This window comes from Diadema antillarum, unplaced genomic scaffold (genome assembly GCF_040938485.1).
Source record: "Diadema antillarum isolate AM-2024a unplaced genomic scaffold, OU_Dant_1.0 seq00001521_RagTag, whole genome shotgun sequence".
Lineage (NCBI taxonomy): Eukaryota > Metazoa > Echinodermata > Echinoidea > Diadematoida > Diadematidae > Diadema > Diadema antillarum.
In genome coordinates, this window is record NW_027272253.1 from 503,737 (window position 1) to 528,226 (window position 24,490).

General features: G+C 41.6%; 1 protein-coding gene across 1 annotated transcript in view; it reads left to right on the forward strand.

The window, feature by feature from the left end:
- Nucleotides 1-24,182, forward strand: part of LOC139710334 (uncharacterized) — a 33,222-nt gene extending 9,040 nt beyond the window's left edge. The window contains exons 2-4 of the mRNA XM_071622258.1: nucleotides 15,994-16,266; nucleotides 17,272-17,507; nucleotides 23,863-24,182. Coding sequence (XP_071478359.1) covers nucleotides 15,994-16,266; nucleotides 17,272-17,507; nucleotides 23,863-23,877 — 524 coding nt within the window. The 3' untranslated portion in view covers nucleotides 23,878-24,182. The remainder of the gene's footprint in view (nucleotides 1-15,993; nucleotides 16,267-17,271; nucleotides 17,508-23,862) is intronic.
- Nucleotides 24,183-24,490: the final 308 nt, after the last annotated feature.

The following is a 24,490-nucleotide window of genomic DNA, read 5'->3' on the forward strand; positions in this document are numbered from 1 at the left end:
ATTCTTTGATTTCAATTTTGTGATTACAAACTAGCTATAAGTTTTACGATAAAATGGTTAGGTGGTGTTTTCCCACTTTTGGCTGTTTCTTGTTACAAACCACACACACACACACACACACACACACAAAAAAAAACATTACTCCGTCTTGAGTTACTACATTTGAAAAAGTCAACTATACAAAACGCCATATAATTATGTCCTTATACAGGTAGTATTCATAGGAACTGATTTGTATCATTAAAACCAATAAACTTTTGTCCAATCCAACAAACTCGTTTAACAAAACCCAAAACATTTTTCTTTGTCGAAAGTATTTTTTTCCTTTTTTTTCTCTCTCCTATTGGATGTATAATAATCAAATATCTATTATCTCTGCTGAACAGTCTCTTTTTTTTCCAAATCCGTAAATGAAAGTTTTAACAGTTTCTGAGAGATCTCAGTATCAATTTCTTTTCATCACATTTCAATTATGTCTTCTTCTTTTTTACCTCTATGATTTTCTAACAATATAATGGTTAACAAATATTAACACTCAATTATATATTTTTTTCATTAAAAAATTCACTGGAGAGAATCTTGTGGTGTATGTATGTATCAACAACAGATCATAAAGAGACACGATTCATACATTCGCTTGATCAATATGCACATTTGCATCTTTCTCGATCACGGGCAAAAAGCGATGATCGCGTAAGGGTTTTAACACATCATCTGTGATAAGATAACATACTGTAGACTCGACCACCGGAATCAAAAAAAAAAAAAAAGGAGAAAAAAAAAGGGCGTTTTATAATAATCAACTTCGGGACTGGTGACGTGTAGATTCAAAGCTTTACATTTTTGATTCAACCAACTGTAGAAGCTTTAGATTACTCAATCAGTGACAATACGCCATGCTGACGAAGATCCCTTCTCCCTACACTCTAGATGCAGATTTACACCATTCAACTTGATTCTTGTGGATTTGTTCTCATTGTGTTACCGGAAATGTGTTACCGGAAAATAAAACACGGCATAGACACAACCCATGCTTGCGAACTGGATTTCGAATGATTTGTGGTGTGTTTGCACTTGCAAGGATATGGCAGATAAACTGCCTATTGCAAGTCCTCACAGAAAGATAACAAGTGTGTATCACGTTTTCATGGCGTTTCAAGGATGATAATAGTGCCCTCTCGTGTGATTTAGGGCACATAGACTATTGGCAAGCATTAATTGAGTACATGCTAATACCGGTAGTTCTAGAAGCTATTGCCAGCCTACTGAACCGTCATTGGACTTTGACTGTATAATAGTTGCGACACCCCTCACATATTACACCCTTTTAGCATAGAGGTCAGAAGTGCTTTCGAAGAGCCTTTCCTAAATATTTACTCTTGCTATTGTTAACGGTATGCCTGGACTATGATCAATCGCAGTGGAACGTGATGTTATGACAACGATGATGTCGAAAGAAATTTTAGATTATTTAGTATATATAGCAATATATGAATACATAATGAAGAGTTTGAATGTGAAAAACACAAGAACGCCAATTTCGATTTTTTTTTAAAGTAGGGTAATCATGGAATAGACAAATATTATTTTCAACGATGCTGAAATTGGGACATAACAAGACGTATTTTTTAAGAATATATCGAAATTATCTCAATTCATTCATCATTGTCTTTGTTCTCAAGCTTATTGAATGTCAAATGTCTCAAAATGCAAATGGACATTCTTTTTCTGTTTAACCTCTTCATAATACATCCAATATATATATATATATATATATATATGTAAGACGTGGGGGTTCAAATGACACAACTGGTTATTAGAAGAACAACAAGAAAAATAAGAAAATAAGAGCTTGTTATGGTTCGTGGTGAGAGGTTTAATTACTGTGTCTCGGTACGCACACAAAAAGGAAAAGAGTTACTTACAGATAATTTACACATACGCGGAGCGCTCCTGCATGACAATCAACACAATATTATACATAGGAGAAGTGTCAACTGAGTCCTCTGAGTGGCCACTCAAATTGTAAACCCCGGTCGCAGCTCCTGCTTTGTCCGATATTCTGGCGAGTTCACACGTATCCGGGATCAGGAATGTGAAGGAAACCAGCACAGGGATATGAGGCTCCTTACTTAGTGGTGGAGTGATACATCGGGTTGTTAATTTTGTATTTGTCCAGGGAGGTCCTTCCTCTTCCTCTCTTTGGGTTTCTCTTACAGCTGGGGAACATCCATATAATGCAAACTTATGTGTTGTTGAGGGATATTATAATTTGCTCAGCAAGGCGTCCATTTCATATATTATACAAATTGAGGCTTGGCAAGCATCCACGTAATCATAACCAGACTCCACGAGGCAAATTGCGATGGAGAGGAAACCCGCTCAGCAAAGCGTCCCATTTAATGTACGGAGTAACTAAAAACACTTATTCCAAAATTCAGAATGCAGATAATATCACTCCCCAGACAGCGAAGCGTTCCACTCCAATTAGCTGCAAAGTATATAGATGGATTCCCCAAAACCAACACAGCAGAGCGTCCAGGTAACAATTAATAATCTCTTTACTTGTAGTTCAAAATCCCTCTCACTTTGATTATGTGAACTTTCTACAAAGTTGTATCCTAAGCAAGAGCTTTGTTAAAACACGTCTTTCTCTTATCGCTCAGTATCAGAGACTCTCCTCCTGTCCCTTTCTTTACTCGACACAACTCCGTGCTGTCTCCATATCTTTCTACTCTCAGGCTTGCCACATCGACAAATCTACATTCTCTTCTCCTTTTCTACATTCCAAAACTATGACTTATGACTACACAGAATGGCACACATTCAGGCCTTTCGACCCCAACACAAGAGTTGAACACTTACTATCCCATGTCTGCCTACAACCCACAATGATAGGGTTAATTCCTGGGCCAGGTCGGCTAACGACCGCAGTGACCATGAGGGCAGGGAGGCGAAGTCCCCATGCCCAGTGAGGGAATTAACCCAATCACCTCATGGACGGACATAGCACAGCAGAAAGAGAGAGAGAGAGAGAGAGAGAGAGAGGGAGAGAGAGGAGGAAAAAGAGGAAAGGGAAAGGAGCATAAGAAGCACTGAAACAACTAATATACAGTAAAACAAAAATAATGGACAAAGTAAATGCCTACCTGAAAAGTTCATAACTTACATATTTCCCGGCCAACTTTGATCATGAATTCCACTTTCATGATAGCCAGCACAAAAAAAAACTTTGACACCTACTTTCCCTAAACAGTGGAATATTATGTGCCACCAATACACAAAGTGCTTATTATGTACAGTGCAGACAGGAAAACATACATAACTGCAAATAAGTCTAACGAAATCTACAAATGCATGGTAACAAAAGTGGCAATAGGTCCCTTAAACAACAATATGACTAGCTATACATGTAAGCCTATGGATAAATTTACACAAACCTTGTTGATTTCAAGCTGCCGGTGGTTTTACAGAGCCAGTCTATCATTAGGCCTATACACTCTACCAGTGAGCCAGAATGAAATACTCTGTAAAGAATTTACAGCACACACCCATTTATTTAGTGCTTCGTTATCTATACATATCTCTCTTTTGCATGACATTGGAATGGATCAAAGAATTTAAGCTTGTGTAGTTATGTATGTAGTAAAATCATCCGGCGTCATTGAATGTCTCGCAAACATTTCAAATTTTTTTTCTTTCACACAATAGACTTGAATAAAACAGTAACAAAGCATTGAGTTAAGGGTTAACTTGATTTCAAAAAGGAATATGCACGAATACTTGATGTTGACAAAAGAGCGCAAAAAAAAAAGAAATAATAGAAAGTGTATATCATGCTCATATATAATATTTAAAAATATACAAGTCAATCGCTAAAAGGATCGAAAACAAAATGTTTGGAAATACAGGGGTCCACATTATAGCAAGGGCCTGTGGTCTGTGAGCCCCTGTTGAAAAACATACACAAGTCATCGGTCCATCAACCATTGAACATTTTACCAATAGATACTAAAATCCTAATTCTGATTCAACAAATGTGTTATAACATTCCTAAGGTTCATGACTAAATTTTCAAGTTGGTCTGTGAATCCAAAGTAATCACAGACCTTCATCGTGACGGGTGTAACTCGCCAAGAACTATTAACTGAACAAATCAAAAACAAACAGCCATCTACATACAAACCCTTACCGGATGATACTTGCAAGATAATAACATGTAAAAGCAAACAAAACATGTATCCATTCCTTCGAACATGACATACAATCCAAGTGATGTTGGGCGCACTGCCCTCAAAAATATGAATGCAATAGTTAATCCGTGGTCAGACCCCGGAAAGTAAGAAAGTTGGGGGGGGGGGGGGGTTGCTAAACATCCAATGTGGCCCGGTCTCCAGCCCCATTCTTCCCCCCAAATGAGAATTTATTGGACATGAAACTCAAGCCTCTCCACAGCCAATCCTTTTCAATCTCCGGTGCCTGTTCAGCATGTGGCTGAACATAATACGAAGAGGCATCATAGCGTTCAGGGGGTACACCCCGCGTTGATCGGGAAGAAGTTCGCGTTGGAGGAGGGATGCAGGCTGAGTCGGGGGGTTGCGTAACTTCATGAGTCTGGGGAGGGCTGCCCGCAACGCCTTGATGGCTTGACGATAGAGAGGAGGTTTCGCAATTTTCAGGTCCCTCCCCTAACTGGATGTGAGAGTCCTGTTGCCTTTGCATATCCTGTCCTCCATTATTTTCTACAGTTGGTGGAGGAGGAACCACCCCAAGGGTAGCTGGTGGGAGCAGAACTGGATACCACACATTCGGTTCAGAGTCTAGGAGGATGCTGGCAGGCTGTGGTTGTGTTGACCTCCCGCTTGCCATCTGGTTATCATGTGGCTCCCATCTCTCTGATGAAAAATAGCATGGTTTCATCTCGTTTCGGTGCATCACTTTTACTGGGCCCTCCTTTCCTTCCGGTCTAACCTTGTATCCCGGGCTTTCTGGAGTAGGACGGGATACCACCACACGTGGTATGGGATTCCAGAGGAATCCTGTCTTTTTGGGCCTTTTCGGGTCATGGTTTCGAAGGAGTACTCTCTCTCCTACTGCCAGCGGTACTTCGGCTGCCCGTTTGTCATAGTTTACTTTTTGTCTCTCCGCTGCCTGTCTTGTACTTTTCTGTGCGAGCGTCCGGGCAAAGGCTAGCTTTTGACAATGGTCTTCTACCCATTCGGCCATAGATTGCTTTGGGACACCCTCGCTTGAAGTCTCAGCATGGAATTGGAGTGGGACGCGGCCATGTCGCCCGTACATGAGGAAGAAGGGTGTATATCCTGTTGTCCGGTGAATTGTATTGTTGTAGGCATATACTACTTCTCCCAAGTACTGGTGCCACCTGCTCTTCTTCTCTGTCTCCAGCGTTGATACCATGCTAATCAGTGTTCGGTTGAATCTCTCGCAGAGGCCATTACCCTGGGGGTGATATGGCGTTGTGCGGCTCTGGGCAGCACCATAGAGTGAGTTTAAGTCATGTATGAGCTTGGATTGGAAATTCGCCCCTTGATCGGTGTGGATTCTCTCTGGGTACCCATACACCATAACGAAGTGCCTCCACAGTGCATAGGCCGTTGTACGGGCTGTCTGGTCTCTTGTGGGTATAGCTACTCCTAGCTTCGTGAAATGGTCAGTGATCACCAACACATTTTCATACCCTCCTGCGGACCGCTCCAATGCCAGGTAATCCATCATCACCAGCTCCAAGGGATAGGAAGTGGAAATGGTGACAAGTGGTGCTCTTGTTGTGGTGCCACCTTTTCGGAGGCAACAGTTGCGGCACTGTTTGCACCACTCTGTCACTTCCTTTGCCATGAAGGGCCAGTACCAGTCCCGCCTCAGCATGTGTAATGTCCGGTCCGCCCCCAAGTGGCCAGCTTGTTCATGCCCGTACTTGAAAACTTCCACCTTAGCCTCAGGCGGTACAACCATTTGGAAATACTCTTCTTTTTCTCTGTCGTTGAAGCATCTTCGGAATAAGACCCCGTCTGAGACCACTAACTTGGGCCATTCTCCCAGCAGGTGCTTGAAGGTCTTACTGCCAGCTTTGAGGACGTCAGGGGATGGGCGTTGCTCATTTTCCACGAGGGACCTCACGCATGAAATGGTTTGGTCTGCGGCCTGCAAGTTCGCTACCCTAGTGGAGAGGGGTCCACCGGGTGCTTGCGGGGCTTGTGTAGGTTGGGCACTTATGTTCATGCACTCTCCATCATCGCTGTCGCCTATTGCCTCCTGACACTCGTTTGTGCTTAGAGTACCATTTCGAGGGAGACGGGACAAGGCATCGGCATTCTGGTTGATTCTGCCGGGACGGTAATGGATCCTGAGCTTGAAATTGGCCAGCTTCGCAGCCCAGCGCTGCTCAACAGCACGTAGATCGGCCTTCTGTAGGTACACAAGAGGGTTGTGGTCTGTGAAGACGTCTACCTCAGATCCCAACAGCTAGTCCCGGAACTTTTCCGTCACGGCCCACTTAAGGGCCAGTAGCTCTAGTTTGAATGCACTGTAGTTCTGGTCATTCTTCTCCGAGCCCCGGAGGCCCCTGCTGGCAAAGGCAATCACTTTCTCCTGCCCTCCCTCCTCCTGGGCTAGTACTGCTCCAAGCCCTTGTCCACTGGCATCGGTGTAGAGTCTGAATGGTTTGGAAAAGTCTGGGTATGCCAGAACTGGGGCTGAGCTAAGGCATTGACAAAGGGTCTCAAATGCCCGGTTGCACTCTTCCGTCCACACAAAAGGGAGGGGCTTAGTGCCTGGTTTCTGCTGTCGTTTCTTTGGCTGGCCCACAAGTGCAAACAGCGGCTTGGCTATCCTTGCGAAATCTCTCACGAAGCGCCGATAATAACCTGCAAATCCTAGGAATCGGCGAGTCTCTTGGGCATTTCTTGGGACGGGCCAGGTTTCCAGCACTCTACATTTGTCTGGGTCGGTTGCGATGCCTTCAGGCGAGATCACATGTCCCAAATACTGGACCTTCTCCTGGAATAGGTGGCATTTATTCGGTTTCAATTTCAGACCAGCGTCCTGGAGGCGTGAGAACACCCTGTCCAGATTTGCAAGGTGGGATTGGAAGTCCTTAGAGAAGATGATAATGTCATCTAGGTAGATCAGCAATGTTTCGTAGTTTTGGTCTCCCAGACATCTCTGCATCAGTCTCTGGAAGGTGGCGGGGGCGTTTGAAAGGCCAAATGGCATTCGGTTAAATTCATACAACCCCATTGGGGTTGTGAAGGCTGTCTTTTGTCTGTCCTCCTCTCCCATCTCCACCTGCCAATACCCACTGGCGAGGTCCAGCGTGGAAAAATAGGAGGCCTGACCCAAGGCGTCAAGTGACTCTTCTATGCGAGGAAGGGGAAAGGCATCATGCCTTGTCTTTGCATTCAATTTCCTGTAGTCTACGCATAAGCGCAGACTACCATCCCGTTTTTTTACCAGCACGATGGGGGATGCCCAAGGGCTGCAGGATTCCTGTATGATGTTGGCATCTAAGAGTTCACGGAGATGATCCTTGACTTCTTTGTATAGTTGGGGTGGGATTCTCCTGAAACGCTCCTTGTGGGGCGTGGCATCACCTGTGGGTATACTGTGGGTGGTAAGGTTTGTGCAGCCATAGTCGTCACTTCGAGTGGAAAAGACCTGTGCATGACGTTGCAGTAGCTGCTGGGTCTCTGCAAGCTGCTCTTCATTCAAACCCTCAGTTCGAATATCGATCTGTGACAAGACTCCGTCTGGTAGGCAGTCACCCTCAGTTATTTGAACTTGCAGAGTCTCTGCATCCAGGTAAACTAGGTCAACATCTTTTTGGCGAGCTACATCATCCACCCCTACCAAGGTAAGTACTCCTAGTTGGGTATATCGGGGAAGGAAAATATCTCGCGGGCTGTGGTTGGCCACTCTTACAGGAACTTGGCCTCTTCTGGCTGTCACAAGCGACCGTCCCGTCAGAATCCCATTAGGAAGCTTACAATCCCGCATAGGTTCCACCATGGCTGAGAGTTCCTTGGCGCTTTGGACTTGTTGGCAGAAACCCCGGACTATGACCTCATGCCCCGCCTTTATCTTCACACCAGGGCCAGGGATTCTTACCACATGTGCCTTTTCTTTGTTGACAGCATCTTGGCATTCTGTCACCGTCAAGACCCGACGCCATGCCTCGTCCCTACAAACAGGTTCGGACTTCAGGTAGCCTTCTCCAATACTGCTAAAGAGCTGTTGTCTGCATTGTCCGATGACATTCATGCCAAGCAGACAGGGGCCTTTCGACGACGTTGGTTGGTCTACTACTAACATACTGACTGTCCCCAGATCTTGGCCTAGAGCCTTCATCTTCAGCATCACACACCCCAGATAGGGCATGGCTAGTCCATTAGCTCCTTTCAATCTCAACCATGGAACCTTTTCAGGAGTATGCTTGTTCTCTAGCTTTGACAGGAAGTCCTTAGAGATAGTGGACACTTGGGAACCGGTGTCCAAAATACAAGTCACTAAAGTTTCCTCTACTTCTGCATTGGTTGTCAAGTGTCCACCTACGAGGGGAGGTATCTGATGTGGTGATTGAAATGTAGTAGGCTTGGGTGGGGGGCCTTTTATTTCCTGCTCCGATTCCCGACCCCCGGAACCGGAATGTTCTAGTTTCCCGGATGTGGGTGGCGTGAGGGGTATCCAGAATAGGGGGAGAAGTTGTTGGGCCGTTCTTGCCTGGGGGGTTGAAACACCTGGGGCATGGGTGGGGGCATTGGTCCCGAGTTGAAATTTTGGGTGGGGTTGTAGCGTCTATCCGGCTGATCACATGCTCGAGCAAGGTGGCCCGGTTGGTTGCAGTTATAACAAATGGGTTGCCCAGCGGAATTGTATCCCCTCCGTTGGCCTCCTGTGACTTGCTGGCCCGAAGACAGCTGGTCCACCCTTAGTCTGAGAGCACTAACCTCTTCAGTGAGCTGTTTGAGTAGGTCCTGGGTCTTTCGGTCATTGCCCCCTAGCGTAGTGGACCTGGTTTTCTCTGCCAGGAAGACAGCTGCTTCCATCCTGCTGAAATCATCCAGATTTCCCTTTTCCTCCTCTGTGGCAATCTTGCAGGCTTCCTCCTTCAGGTCATTGAATGTGCATGCCGGGTTCTGTCGCCAATAGCGCGAAATAGCCACCTTAATCTGACCTTGGCGAAGGCCCTCTACAAAACAGTTGCATAGTAGGTCATTGAGATCGCAGACATAGTCTTTTTTGATAGTCTGGATGCGCCCAGCAATCTCTTGTAGAGCCAGAGCATATTGTCGGATTGGCTCCTCTTTGCCCTGTCTGCGAGAGTGCAATTGCCCCAAGAGGGAAGGAATGGTCTCTCTCTCACCAAATATGTCCTGAAGGACATGGAACACCTGCTCTGCAGTTTTCTTTTCGTCGCTTGTTAGCACTAGGACCTCCCTCTTAGCCAAGCCCCCTAGGTGGTACAGAATAACGCTAGCCTGTTGGTCTTGTGGCGTACGCCACGTCTGGAATGCGGTTTTTACACGAGCGATCCACTCAGTCACTCCGAGGCCTCCTTCCACCCCAGTGAAGGTTGGGATGGAGACGCTCAAAGGGACATATCCAGAAGGGAGAATGGGGCTAGGGGACACATCTTTTGGGCCATCGCCTCCCCCTAGACTGTCAGTCTGGCTTGCCAGATTACTAGTTGGTTTGGTCGACATATTGCAGTGCACACAGAACAAAATTTGACTAGAGTGGGATACACCCCTGAACAACTCTAATGTATCTAGAATCAGCAACTACATTAACTGAATGTCCCTAGAATAAAAATAGTATAATTATTCCCTCTTGTGAAACTTGGATTCTAGATAAGCTTGATATCATTTATGGACTTGACTTCAAAAATTCGCCCTCTGGTTTTCCCACGCAATGCTAGCCACGACTTGGGAGCTTGTAATGTTCCCTTATGTAATAAAAAAATGGCTAAGGCGACGCTAATAATCCAAAGCTTGCCGCCTTCTTGAGCCCTAAGTACATCAAAAACACATCTAATCAGAGAATTAACTAAATACACCTTTTATTTAAAATTCAAATTATAAAGACATTATTTTATATGTATTCTAAATAAACCTCTCACCGAATCCTAATAATCGAATCCCACCGCTGCCACCATTTATGTAAGACGTGGGGGTTCAAATGACACAACTGGTTATTAGAAGAACAACAAGAAAAATAAGAAAATAAGAGCTTGTTATGGTTCGTGGTGAGAGGTTTAATTACTGTGTCTCGGTACGCACACAAAAAGGAAAAGAGTTACTTACAGATAATTTACACATACGCGGAGCGCTCCTGCATGACAATCAACACAATATTATACATAGGAGAAGTGTCAACTGAGTCCTCTGAGTGGCCACTCAAATTGTAAACCCCGGTCGCAGCTCCTGCTTTGTCCGATATTCTGGCGAGTTCACACGTATCCGGGATCAGGAATGTGAAGGAGACCAGCACAGGGATATGAGGCTCCTTACTTAGTGGTGGAGTGATACATCGGGTTGTTAATTTTGTATTTGTCCAGGGAGGTCCTTCCTCTTCCTCTCTTTGGGTTTCTCTTACAGCTGGGGAACATCCATATAATGCAAACTTATGTGTTGTTGAGGGATATTATAATTTGCTCAGCAAGGCGTCCATTTCATATATTATACAAATTGAGGCTTGGCAAGCATCCACGTAATCATAACCAGACTCCACGAGGCAAATTGCGATGGAGAGGAAACCCGCTCAGCAAAGCGTCCCATTTAATGTACGGAGTAACTAAAAACACTTATTCCAAAATTCAGAATGCAGATAATATCACTCCCCAGACAGCGAAGCGTTCCACTCCAATTAGCTGCAAAGTATATAGATGGATTCCCCAAAACCAACACAGCAGAGCGTCCAGGTAACAATTAATAATCTCTTTACTCGTAGTTCAAAATCCCTCTCACTTTGATTATGTGAACTTTCTACAAAGTTGTATCCTAAGCAAGAGCTTTGTTAAAACACGTCTTTCTCTTATCGCTCAGTATCAGAGACTCTCCTCCTGTCCCTTTCTTTACTCGACACAACTCCGTGCTGTCTCCATATCTTTCTACTCTCAGGCTTGCCACATCGACAAATCTACATTCTCTTCTCCTTTTCTACATTCCAAAACTATGACTTATGACTACACAGAATGGCACACATTCAGGCCTTTCGACCCCAACACAAGAGTTGAACACTTACTATCCCATGTCTGCCTACAACCCACAATGATAGGGTTAATTCCTGGGCCAGGTCGGCTAACGACCGCAGTGACCATGAGGGCAGGGAGGCGAAGTCCCCATGCCCAGTGAGGGAATTAACCCAATCACCTCATGGACGGACATAGCACAGCAGAAAGAGAGAGAGAGAGAGAGAGAGAGGGAGAGAGAGGAGGAAAAAGAGGAAAGGGAAAGGAGCATAAGAAGCACTGAAACAACTAATATACAGTAAAACAAAAATAATGGACAAAGTAAATGCCTACCTGAAAAGTTCATAACTTACATATATATATATATATATATATATATATATGTATATATATATAATATATACATACATTTACATATCAATACATGCACTCATGACAATTTGTTAGCATCTCCACCTTACATAAACAAGATACATGTAGTTTACGACATATTGTACTATGCACAGGCATTAAATCTCATGCAAGTATTTGAATTTTTAAAAAGTCGTGAATTTAAAAACAAAACCAATCTGTTCTTCATTTAAAATATCTGTCAAGAGTGCTACGGTTGCCCGATGATACGCTGTATACATTTAGTTAGGGCATTTTAGAAAATTTCTGGACCATCTGTGAAAAAATTGCTTACCAATAGCTTTCTTTACCAGTGTGTTCATAAAGGTGTATACTAACACCTCTCAATTAGTTCCAACCCAAATCCTTGTGGAAAATTCTGGGGAGCCAATCAAAATTGGGCACCCGGAGAGGGGCGGGGCAAAAGTGGAAAAACATTTGTTTCTCTCAATATAAGCGTGTGATATGTCTAATTAGGGGTTTGTGGGGGTGCTGAGTCGATTCCAACCATTATTTTTGAGAAAAAAACAAATATCTGACCGTAAAATAGGCCACGCCTCCTTTTTGCCCAAGCCGAAATACGCAAATATCGCTATTTTTTTTTACCCATCTCATTGGGTTTATATAGTGGGTTTTTAGGGTTCACTGAAAACATTTGTGTGCGATGGGAAGTAGTCGTTCCCATTTCTCTTATATCCATTACACCAAATATAATCCTTTCACTGCTGTACATACTTATTGAATGTTTGATTCGCAATAAGTTTGAACCAACATAATTGCGGAAAAAACTGGGGAGCCAGTTAAACCTAGGCAACAAAGGGGGGGGGGTGTCAAACAATGGGAGGATGTGAGATGTCTAATTAGGGGTTTCTGGGAGTGCTAAATGGATTTGAAATATTAGTTTTGATTAGAAACTACTACCTGACCATTAAAATAGGCCACGCCTACTTTTTGCACCCGCCGAATTATGTATCATTGGTATTTTATACTTATCTCAGTGGGTTTATTATAGTGACTTTTTTTAGAATGCTGAATTGAGTTCTATCATTGAATTTGAGCTGTACCCACTCTAAAAAAAAACAGTGTGCAAAACACTGCAACATAAGTGTGCAATTGGAAGTAGTCGTTTCCACTTCTCGTACTACCATTATGCCCCGTTATAATCCAACAGAAATGTATCTCAATATTAAAACCTTGGTAATTTTTCCCTTTTCCATGGAACATGAGCTTAAATAATTCACAGCCGGCTTTAATGATATCATCTTTCTTAGCTCAGATGTCCATAAACGCGTCCGTGCCCCTTTCCGCCTTGTCAGTTTTCCGGAGCGTGTTTACCAAAGTTGATTTGCTGAACCCAGAAATCACTGACACTGTATCGCAGCCGGAGAAGCTGTGCAAGAAGATCAAATACTTCCGGTATCTCTCTGGGAGGGTCTCCCTGATCTTTGCGATATCATAAGATATTTCTTTGGCTCTTGTGAGGAAGATGGGGTGGTCTGTTCAAAGCATGATGAGTCAGCAAAACCATGATGTCGGTGTCCTCAGCACTCACCTCAACAAGAGAATCTTTTGCCTCGTCTAGAGCTGCCCGGACTATAGCAGTGTCTGCATCATCGTGGCATTGCTGTACACTGATCCCATTTCTACTGAATGTCTCAGCAAGTAGCAGAATGAGCTGGGCCTTGTTGCTCTTGTTGTCGAGGAACTCTTCTCTTGGAACGAGGTTTTTGATGTCTGGGCGAATCAGAATGTTACAGCATGCATTCTTTGTGTTCGCTCAGCTGATCATGTTCCTTAGTGGAGCTGCCGTGTCAATCCAAGACCACAGTGATTTGGAGAAACTGGCTCCCCGTGGATTTCAAAAACTGGATGTAGCTCTTGGCAATGCCCCTCCAAGTGAAGTTATCCTCCCACTTGACGTTGTGCAGGAGCCACCCACCATCAATCACCAGACTCGTGCAGGGGGTTTGTTCAACGAGTTCCACAACTGCCTTCAGAAATCTTGCTAGGGTGCATGGTTTCCATACACAGTGAACTTGGTAAGCTCTTGCCGAATTCACTGTGTATGGAAACCATGCAGTCAGGTTCTCAGACCATGAGTGGTCAGGTAAATGGACTGACATCACGATAGAAACCACATTCATACGTGAGGCCAAATCCTCAAGCGGTCTAAACAGACGACGATTCCGTAATGAATCTTCTGACAGGTGTTGGATTCAGACGCTAAACCACTTCTTATTCATTCACCACGGGCTTGAACAAGGTACGAAGGTATGAACAAGCATGAGGTTCCTGACCACACAGACTTCACAAGAGCCCAGATGAAGAATGACGAAGATGCTGTCAACACCATTGTCGGATGGTTGGAGGAGGTCAACCCCTTCGAGGTTACACGGGACAAGAAGACCCTAGTATCCTTTTCAACAGGATTCAGCAGCACTCCAGAGGACCCAGTCAACGCTGATCAGGCAGAGGAGGTTGGCAGAGCCATGCAGGCCAAGATGAATGGACGAACGGTTCTGGATTCAATGGAAACTAAGCACAAAGTGGAGTCATTAGACAGCCGGAGAAGTGGACCCAAAGTCAATTGAAAGAAGCTGGTTATTGACTCACTCAAGCTCTTGAAACGTCTAATCATCATCGGTGAGCGTAAAGTCAAAACCAAAGAAGCTGTGCGATTTGAGTTGACGCCAACAACAATAAATGCCTCTATTTGACAAAGACCAGAATGTATATAATTATGTGTGTGTGTGTGTGTGTGTGTGTGTGTGTGTTTGTAAAATGATGTACAATGTACACCACCATAAACATTGATGGGCCTAAAAGTTGCTTGATAACCACAAATATTAGCTGAAAAGCAGCCATTTTGCATGATAAATTGGCAGCCTCAAAAGCTAAGATCTGCAATTTTAGGGAGGAGATCAAAGTGCATCTGAATGTTCAACATCATGAGCCCGGTTTATGCCCAAAATGTGAACTTTCTGTATTGTTTACAACATGAAATATGGGTCAAAATATATGCATTCTGGTATGGCCATTTTGAATTTCAAGATGGCAGCCCTCAAATTGTATCAAAACAATCTACAATATCAGGAAATGGTGTATCAGAATGTCTGGCATCATAAACATGCTTTTTGCATCAAATTTGAACCTTCTATGATGCTCACATTATGAGAATTGGGTCAAAATACAGTTTGCTATGGCGGCCATTTTGAAATTCAAAATGGCGGCTGAAGACATGGTCGAAAAAAATGGAACCAAAGTTTTTTGGATTCAGCACCCCCAAATTGACTAAGTTAGCGAAAAAATCAATTTTGGCACGAAAATCTCACGGGATCCAATATTTCGACATATCAGACCGTACTAGGAGAAGAAAGCCTGCATTGATGTATTGTTTCCAACTGAGCAAATATGACAGCTGCTCTTCACATGTCTTCTAAAGATATAACAGGCAATCAGACTGATACATGGCGGGTGTAGTCCCACCAACATTCAGAATCGCTTGTTGTTTGTCTGGTTGGTCTGGTCGTTGGCTAGCAGCAGATTCACTTTAGTAACTTTAGTCACAGGAGCCGACCACACATTAATTCGTATACTCTCGCTGCATTGATGAAGCAGTGCAAGGTGAATGCGTCCAGCGCGTATTTTAAATGATCAGATATAATATTTTGATGAATCATTTTAATTTCAATGTCATAACAGTCCCAAATGCCTGTGAATTTCTGTATAAACAAGTTGCTAGTGATAATAACGCACTTCTCTGGTAGTGTGAGTAATATGTTAAAACTGTCACTTATTTTCATTTGCATCGCTTAATAGAAAATGTGTTCGCAGGATATGCTTTTTAACGACATTCAATTCAATTCAATCTAAATAATGCCATATCCATATAAAGTGGGCTCTACCAGATTTGGGTCATACCAGGTAGAACTGATTTCCTCTTTTAATTGAAAATCGAGTGCTGTAACACTTTCTTAGATTGCGAACAAAATATGAATTGATGCAGGAAAACTGCATTATATTTCTATCCAATGTCCAAAATGCATTTTTGTCATGAAAATGCAGTTTTCGGTAGAAAAATTTGCCTGGATAAAGGGACTTATAAAATATGATGGTTGGCTTCACCTACCCTATGATAAAACTCAAAAGTGCAGGCCTTGAAGGGTATGACAGCCATGATGTGGAATCGGTATGTTAACTTTTCACACCAGGTGGAACTCGTGTGGAAACAGGAAGTTTCTCTTGAAAAAAAAAAATCACGTTAATGTGACTGTTATAATCATTATTCTTGAAGATCGCTTTCTATCTTTATTCCAGTTTATTTGTATACCTACTTATATAAAGTGATTCGCTTATTTTGCTCATTCATTCATTTGTGCATGGTCACGCATGGTCAGTCTCCATTTCTGTGTGTACATCGTCACCCGAGTCGTCTGTCCAGGGATTAATTGATCTCTTGCGCAGCTGGCAGGGGGCGAAACCCGAGCTGATCGCCGAGGTGAAGTTCCATCTGTTGCCGTACAACGACATCGACGAGTACAGATTCAAATACGACGACCCTGTGGATGTGATGATTCTGTGTCATTCCATCTCAAACCGCGGATTCTCAATCACAAACGTCGATAATGCCATCTATGACAGATACCTGGATTACTGTTCCGGAGTGATAGGTAGGCTACACGTATGTTCTTGTAAAAATTGCATGTTGGGTTTTAGCCTTGCCTGAAGACTAAAGCGTTACATAGGCGTCACTTTTCCTTTGTCGTCGTCAGCGGCATCGTCATCAACGGATATACTCTCAATAAATTACCACAGCTTTGAGCTATAGCCACCAAACTCACATCGCGGTGCATAACCTAAAATGCCCGTCGAGTTCGAATATTGGTGTAGTCCGACAAAGTCCAGGATCTAAAGTTCATTAACTTTCTCTTGTAAGCGAGGTACCCTCTGTATGTCGTGCACTCTCAATCATTGTACATACTGATCGATTTACTATACAACGAAACTCACATCGTAGGTACATCATCTTGCACCTAAAGATGCTGCTCAATTTCGATTAAATGTGTGAAATCCGACAAACATAATTTACTTTAGATATACTGGAAGGGAGAGAAAAAATAGGTGGATATATCGCTATTCGTGATTCTTGCAAAAGATGTAAGGGTGGGTGTGGGGAGCCAAGATCACGATTTTACGTATTACTGTATTTGCGTTGTAATACATTACTTCTAATTTGTCCTTGATAGTAGACAATGCATATATTGTTAGAAGGGAATAGGTAGGGTAAGAATGAAATGATAAATAGGCCTAGTTATGAACATTTACAAAGTAATTTTTATTAGAGCCATCGTTCTATAATATAATTATATAATATACGTTAAAGATAACGATGGACCATTAGAATTCTGGCCTGTGTTCAGGTAGAGAGGAGATGGCCATGATAGTGAGCATGTTAAGTACCAACGACCTTGTGAAATAAAGTATCAACAAACTTTTATTGTCATGATTACATCATGGAGCTGTAAGTAGCTCCATGATTACATGAAACCATACCAGCATGTCAATAGTCGTGTTTCATGGTGATATCATTATAATTAGCAACATAGCAACAGTTGTGGCACTGCTTCTGTTGACTTCAGTTGGCATACGGTTCTTGTTTGTGTCTGTTTGTTCAGGTAAAGAGAAAATGGCTGTGATAGGGTACAATTTTAAAAGTATCGACGATGACACTAGTTCCTCCCGCCAGGCTTCTTTCAAGATTAGGCAGCCTAAGATATTTGATGTTACCAGCTTGGTCATCACATGCGGAAGTCTCGCCCAAAGGGAGCCGGAAATAAGGCAGGAGGACAGGGCTTCCCTTCTAAAGTTCATTCGGGATGCTGGGAGAAATGTAAATCCTTTGCACGAGATGGTGAGTACACGAATACCTGTATTAGTAGATAGTATCATCATTAAATTTTGGGAATAACTTGCCGTTATTTGTATATCATTTTATGTTTCTTTGACCGACTATCAACGTCATCCATACTCATTCACAGAGCATTGGTCCGTGTCAGCGAACAAGAAACTATATATAAATCCTAGCCAGGAACATTGCAGATTGTGATAATAAATTTGGACATGAGGCCCCATCCATTTCAAGCTTAATCGTTCATGATAGTTTAATCCTGCATTCAAATATCTCTGATATTTGCTGGAAAAATACCTTGTATCTTATTTACATGTTTTGTATATATTTACCGCTCATTACTACTGTTACGTTTATTTAGTTGTGTAATGTCATGTTATGATTTTAAATCACTGCACTTGTGCATGATTCTTTGTCTTTGAGTATTGAAATTGTATTCAATTTGTATTTGATGGAATTCGGAAATCAGTCAAATCAAAAAATCAAACAAAAAGACATGAGCATCTGATATAGCACTGCACAACACGTTATCAGTGAAGTTGAATTGAGTCGAACACAGGATAGTCAAAGAGAGCCCTCAATTACCTTGACTCTTGCGACAAACTGAGGTGAGTTAACAGCCGAGGTATATTAATTTATCATTTTTATCACTTTTTCTTATTCAAACTGATTGTTGTTCCATAATTCAGTGGTTTTATCGCATGAATACGGGGTATTGTAATTTCAATTTTCTGATTCCAAACCACAGGTAAAGGACCCTAATTGATTATTATAAATGTTACCACGGAGCTACAAGACTTGTGATGTATACAGCCCATGATGTTACCTAATACCTATGGCAGTTTAAGTTTAAAGTGAAAACTAAGTTTCGGTAAGTGCTTGAGAACCCGTCTAGCACCATTTCATTTTTTCTTACAATATATCGAAAGAGTCCACTAAGAAACTTACCTGGCTGACGCGGTTTACCGGAATGATGAGTCGGTTTGGAGTATTTTGAGAAAAATAATAATAGTAGGAAAACCGACTTTCATTCCAGAAGGCTCCAGACTAACTCGGTCTCGGGAAAAATTCGACCCTACTTCAGACAATTCACACGCAGTTCGTGATCGCCACATTTAGTCCAGTCAAAATATGAAATGACCCCCAACTAATTGCAAGAGAAACGATTCCACTTGCATTTGACCTGGAAGGGCAACTAAAATAACATATTAAAAGTTCCCTAAAATTCGAGTGGTGGATCAGTGTCTAATTTGCATAAATTCAAAATGGCCGCCATACAAGCTATTTATGCCTATATCTGGGGATATATAACCCACAGAAAGTAAATTCCGGTGTCTAAACCTATGTTTTTTAGGTCAAGGAATACAAATATGTTTTCTGTAGCAACTTTCAAGCATTCCTTTATATAGTTTTTGCATATATTGGCATATAATTACATGCAAAATGGCCGCCATATTGCCTGCGCAAGACCGTATCTTCGTATAACATTAATATAGTACACTCAGGAATAAGTCGATATATTATGTGGACATAAAACCCGCAGAAAATAGATTCTGGCCACTTTTTAGGTCAGGGAATACAATTATGATATAAGTTACTTTCAAACTTTCCTTTATACATTTTTTGCATATATTTGCATTCAGTTAAATGCAAAATGGCCGCCATAATGCCACTACAGGCTTCTATTTTTATCTGTAAGAGGTACCTAGTGAAGGTGTCTGTGGTCTTAATTTTACTGCTGAGAATCACTGATGTAGAATACGTTGCACTCAGGAATAATTACCTATATTTCACTAAAGATTTGCATTAAAAATGCATAAATTTATTCAAATTACTACCGTAAATATAATTTCAGATATACGAATACACTTTGTACGAGCTGCAGAACGTTAATTGTACTGTAATGCCTACATCCAAGATTTCAAGGGGAAATTGTTATAATACCATTCACAGCCTTGATGATTATCTTACACCTATAGTGTGTATATTCTTGCATTGATTAAAAGTATTGTATTACATTGTACTCACATTTTCTTGAGATAAAGCCTCAAAACAGAAAACAACTAAGTAGCATCGAATAGAACATATCTTTATTTAACTGTAATCTACACCCATCTTTCAAAGTGTGCTCAATAGGTACACAAATATTAATTATTAATATTGTAGTAGGAATCGTTAAAATATTTCATGATTGCACGATATTTAATGTATTATATTTTCTAATTTACCCTCATGTTTACTGCTTATACTTGTGTCTATATTGCAGTTCTTTTTCTTTTTTCGCCAAGGGGGGGGGGGGATGTCATCAAGTTCATGATTATCCATAAGTTACTCTACAAAAGTTTCACGAGTTTGGACATATCTCATATAGCTTTCAAAGTGTGCTTACGGTACACAAAAATTGGTCTTAAATCATTCAGCAGATTTTTTTTTTCAAACATCTTTTTTCTTACCTGCGATGATTTGCATCCATGTTTTAATAGTTGATACTTGTGTCCTTTGTTGCAAAACTTTTTGCAAAGGCATGTTTATCAATGAGCTGACCGTGATAATTTGTATGGAAGTGGATTTTGTCATATTTTTGCGCGGTTTCACCCAGTGACTTACTGAAAATGTAAAATATCATGATTTACAGCCATGCAGACACGAAGAAAAAGAAAAAAAAAAGGAAATGCCTTAACATTTCTATTACTAGTACTCTGGATTCATCAGTCGATCAATGCAAACAGCATTCTTCTCATTGGCTTCAAGCTCATATAACACGTATAAATTCTTATAAGTCTTACTTTTACCATTTTCATGTTTTATCTGCAGCTTTATTAGAAGAAATGTTTCCTATTGCATTGAGGCTTCGCACCAATAACGTTTTCATCAACACACAATTTGGTTTTTTCGGAAATGCGAGCAGCATGAAGGCTGAATTCACTTTTGCTGGCGAAAAAGCAGTCTTAAGTCAGATAAAACACAAAATACATAACATCATTTTCTGTTCCTAACCCTTCCAAAAAGGTCCCTTCCCTCCACCTCAGAAGCAGCTTTTCTTCAAGTTAAACAGTGGAAGGGAAATGACATACAATCATTGGAATTGGGACGATTTGAGGAAGATGTTAATCAAGAATATGTTCTCAGCACTACAGACAAAGCTGCAGCTATTAAGGAACTCCTGAAGGAAGTCTGATGCAACTGCAACTGGCAGCGTATAGTTGCAGGGCAAACAGATTTGACTGCACACAACCCATACCAGTGTCAGATGCGGGCCATTAAATATCAGACACTTGTAATGTTGTATTTCTAAAATATGTGAGGAGTGAGATGATGCTGTTCTAATTGGCGATTAGGAATAAGGAGCATTCTTGAAAGACATCGACACAGTTTTCAACAAACGTGAGACTTACCACGCTTCAGTATGAAATGGAGCCGAGATCCTGTTTGCTTTAAATCAATCAACTGCAATTTCACACTATCCTAGTCCAGAATTTGTGGTAAACGCATAAAACATTGTGAGTGTTAGCTATAGTTTTGCATACTTGTTTTACACTTTTGTCATTGATCTATATTTTCAGAGATCACATTACATACCTTAAGTATCTGTATTATCACAATCTAGAAAATGAAAATGATGTACTGGAAACGAAAGAAAGTTTTCTTAAAATCAAGTGACTTTGATCCACTAGATTTTAAACTCATCTTAGCCAAAGGTTCAAGACAGCAAAAAAGGTTCGAGCTAATATTGCAAATAGCCATCATTTATCTTCTGGCGTCCGTCGAAGTCATGCATGCATTTTCAAAAACCATTTTCAGATTCTCTTTTTAAGACCCCATGTAATGACATATTTTCAACAAACTAGGCAAGTAGCATCCCAAGGATGACAGACTATCAAGTTGTTCAAATAGACACCATGTCCAACGGGTCCCAGAACCCCAGAATCCCAGAATCCCAGAAAAAAAAAAATCACACACACACACACACACACACATAAAGTAGAACCAGTTATAACAGAGCTACGTAAAAAGTACAAAGATAAATATCTTGGAGACTGCATAGTTTTAAGTTTCGCAGTTTTATCTTCTTTTCAAAATATTACACATTATAATACTTCTAGTCCGCGTGTGTATACCAGTACAGAAAAGATGACGAAGTAGGGTGGTAATGCATCTCAGTCTAAGAGTGCAATTTAGTCAGACCAAATTTTCGACGAATACATTCGTCTTTCTTCAGAATTGCCATTATCGACCTTCAGGAAGACAAATGTATTCTGAATAAATAGCACCGTTGGACTGAAATGCATTTTAATACCAGCCTACTTCGTCATTTCATATATATATATATATATTTCTTTTTTACGTGTATTAGCATACTTTCAAGATTGTTGTGGCAAATGCAGGGGTGACCTCCTTGGGGCTAGTGCTAAATAGTGACCAATTTTCACTCGTTCATCTTCAAAAAAAATTAAAAAACCCTGTTAAATTTGTTATCAAACTTGGCTGGTAGAATATTGGTAAAATTGCAACCACCCCCCCCCCCCCCCCCCCCGGCCACAGGATGCCAAAATAAATCTGATCTAGGTGAGGCCGCCTTTGGGCTGGGACCAAATCATTGGAGGCCACTTTTGATTTTTGATCCTCCTTTTGAAAACACATGATCAAATTTACAAGAAACTCAGTACTGTATAGGTGCATTTATCGCTAATGTCATGCATATATTGACATCATGCCTCCCTGGGCCCTGGATTTCCCTAAAGGCTTCCAGATATGGCCCTACAGGTTCCCAAAGCCTTTCAATATCCTTTCTCCCAAGTAATAGTCTGTAAACATGCAAGGAAGGGGAACTTGAGTTACTCGGACGAGGGCTGGACCCCTGGGTCTTTTATTCAGAAAGTGAGTGAGTGACATGGTACCCTGATATGACAAGATCGTCATGTAATGTCCAAACTCATCAAACTTTTGTAGAGTAGCTTATGGATATAAGCTACTCTTAATTTGAATATAGATTTATGTATAAATATATGCAAATTTGTAGTGAAATATAGGTTATTATTCCTGAGTGGAACGTATTCTACATCTGTGATTCTCAGCAGTAAAATTAAGACCACAGACACCATCACTGCGTACCTTTTACAGATAGAGATATAAGCCTGTAGAGGCATTGTGGCGGCCATTTTGCATTTAATTAAATGCAATTATGTCCAGAAAATATATAAAGGGAAGCTTGAAAGTTACTGCTTATATCATAATTGTATTCCTTGACCTAAAAAACCCCCAAAGGTTTAGACACCAGAATCTATGTTCTGCGGCGCGGGCTTTATGTCCACATATATAGCGACTTCAGTATTCCTCAGTGTACTACATTACTGATATACGAAGATACTGGCTTACACAGGCAATATGGCGGCCATTTTGTATGTAATTATATGCAAATATATGCAAAAACTATATAAAGGGATGCTTGAAAAATGCTAAAGATAACATATTTGTATTTCTTGACCTAAAAAACATAGGTTTAGACACCGGAATTTACTTTCTGTGGGTTATATATCCCGAGATATAGGCATAAATGGGTTGTATGGCGGCCATTTTGAATTTATGCAAATTAGACACTGATCCACCACTCGAATTTTAGGGAACTTTTAATATGTTATTTCAATAGATCTTCCGGGTCAAATGCAAGTGGAATCGTTTCTGTTGCAATTAGTTGTGGGTTAACCCACTTTTTGTCGTATTTTGACTGGACTAATTCTACTGGCCACTGCATAATACCAAATGAGGCCTAACTGAATGGACAGGAAAGTGCGTGCTAACGTAATCCTGTACAAACAAAACAAAAATGACAGCGCGCGGTCCTCAGTTGCTGAGACGCGCGGTCTTTGGAGTTTTTGTTGTTGTTTATCAGCGCCTTTGATTGTTTTAGAGGCGCTAGATAGGCGCACACTAATTTTGCATGCGCGCAAAAGAAGTTTTTGATGCGCGCGACTCGGACCATTACTGCGAGTAGCCAGAACACGAAGCGCTAGTTTGTACAGGCCGCTCCCATAGGACAACACTGTACAATCAGAGGGACAACCATTACAACTCATCCCGCCGTCAAAGCGAAGCCGAGTTATCCCCGACTCCGAGTTTAGCCTGACCCCGTTCGGGTAAGTTCTGAGACTGAACCTTTTTGGTTAATATTTCGCATTTTCGTCGTTACCCATCGAATATCTTGTCATAACATCGTTATCCTGCACGTTTCCTAAGCATACGTTCACATTTGGGAGCGAAATTTGACAACTTTTGCAGGCGTACCAGAACTTTGTTTGGGCTTTAACAGATGTATTGCAAACTGCATTTACGTCCTTCTTTCGTTGTGCTTTTTCAACAGTTTATGAAAGTGTAAAGGGATCCAAAGGATCTACGGACAAGCAGTCGAGAGGAAAGACTGATTCGCAGTCAGAGTGGCAAGGTTCCCGAGTCTGATTGATGTCACGTTCAGTCAGGAATGGCATCGTCTTCTAATGTCTTCTGCGATGCATACCTTGGGAGAAAATGTGTTGTCTGTAATCGTCTGCCGAACCCATTTTGTTTCCCCTCAACTTTTCAAAACAGAGTAGCTATTTCTTTAACATACTTACCTTTGCTAAGTTAGCCAAAGTCCGTCTAGAAGTGTCATACGGCATCCTAATCAGCATGTGCACGCAGAATTATTGCCGTCAGTGTGTATGTGTTTGTGTGTGTTTATTTGGTTTTTTACAAATGCCTGAGCATGTTTGTCCTTCTTTTTGAATTTCTGTTCGGAATGCTGAAAACAAGCTGTAAGCCTTCTTTGTAAGATAAATGACGTGGACATGTCAACCCAGAACCTGAAAACCAGAAACAAAAAATGTGGAAAAACCCTGCAAAAATGTGAATACGTGCATATGTTTCCATAAATCTTTTTAACTTTGTAAGTCCCTGCTAGGAATGGTTGAAAGGTATACAACGGGGTATCATGATACTTGTCCAATAGTCCA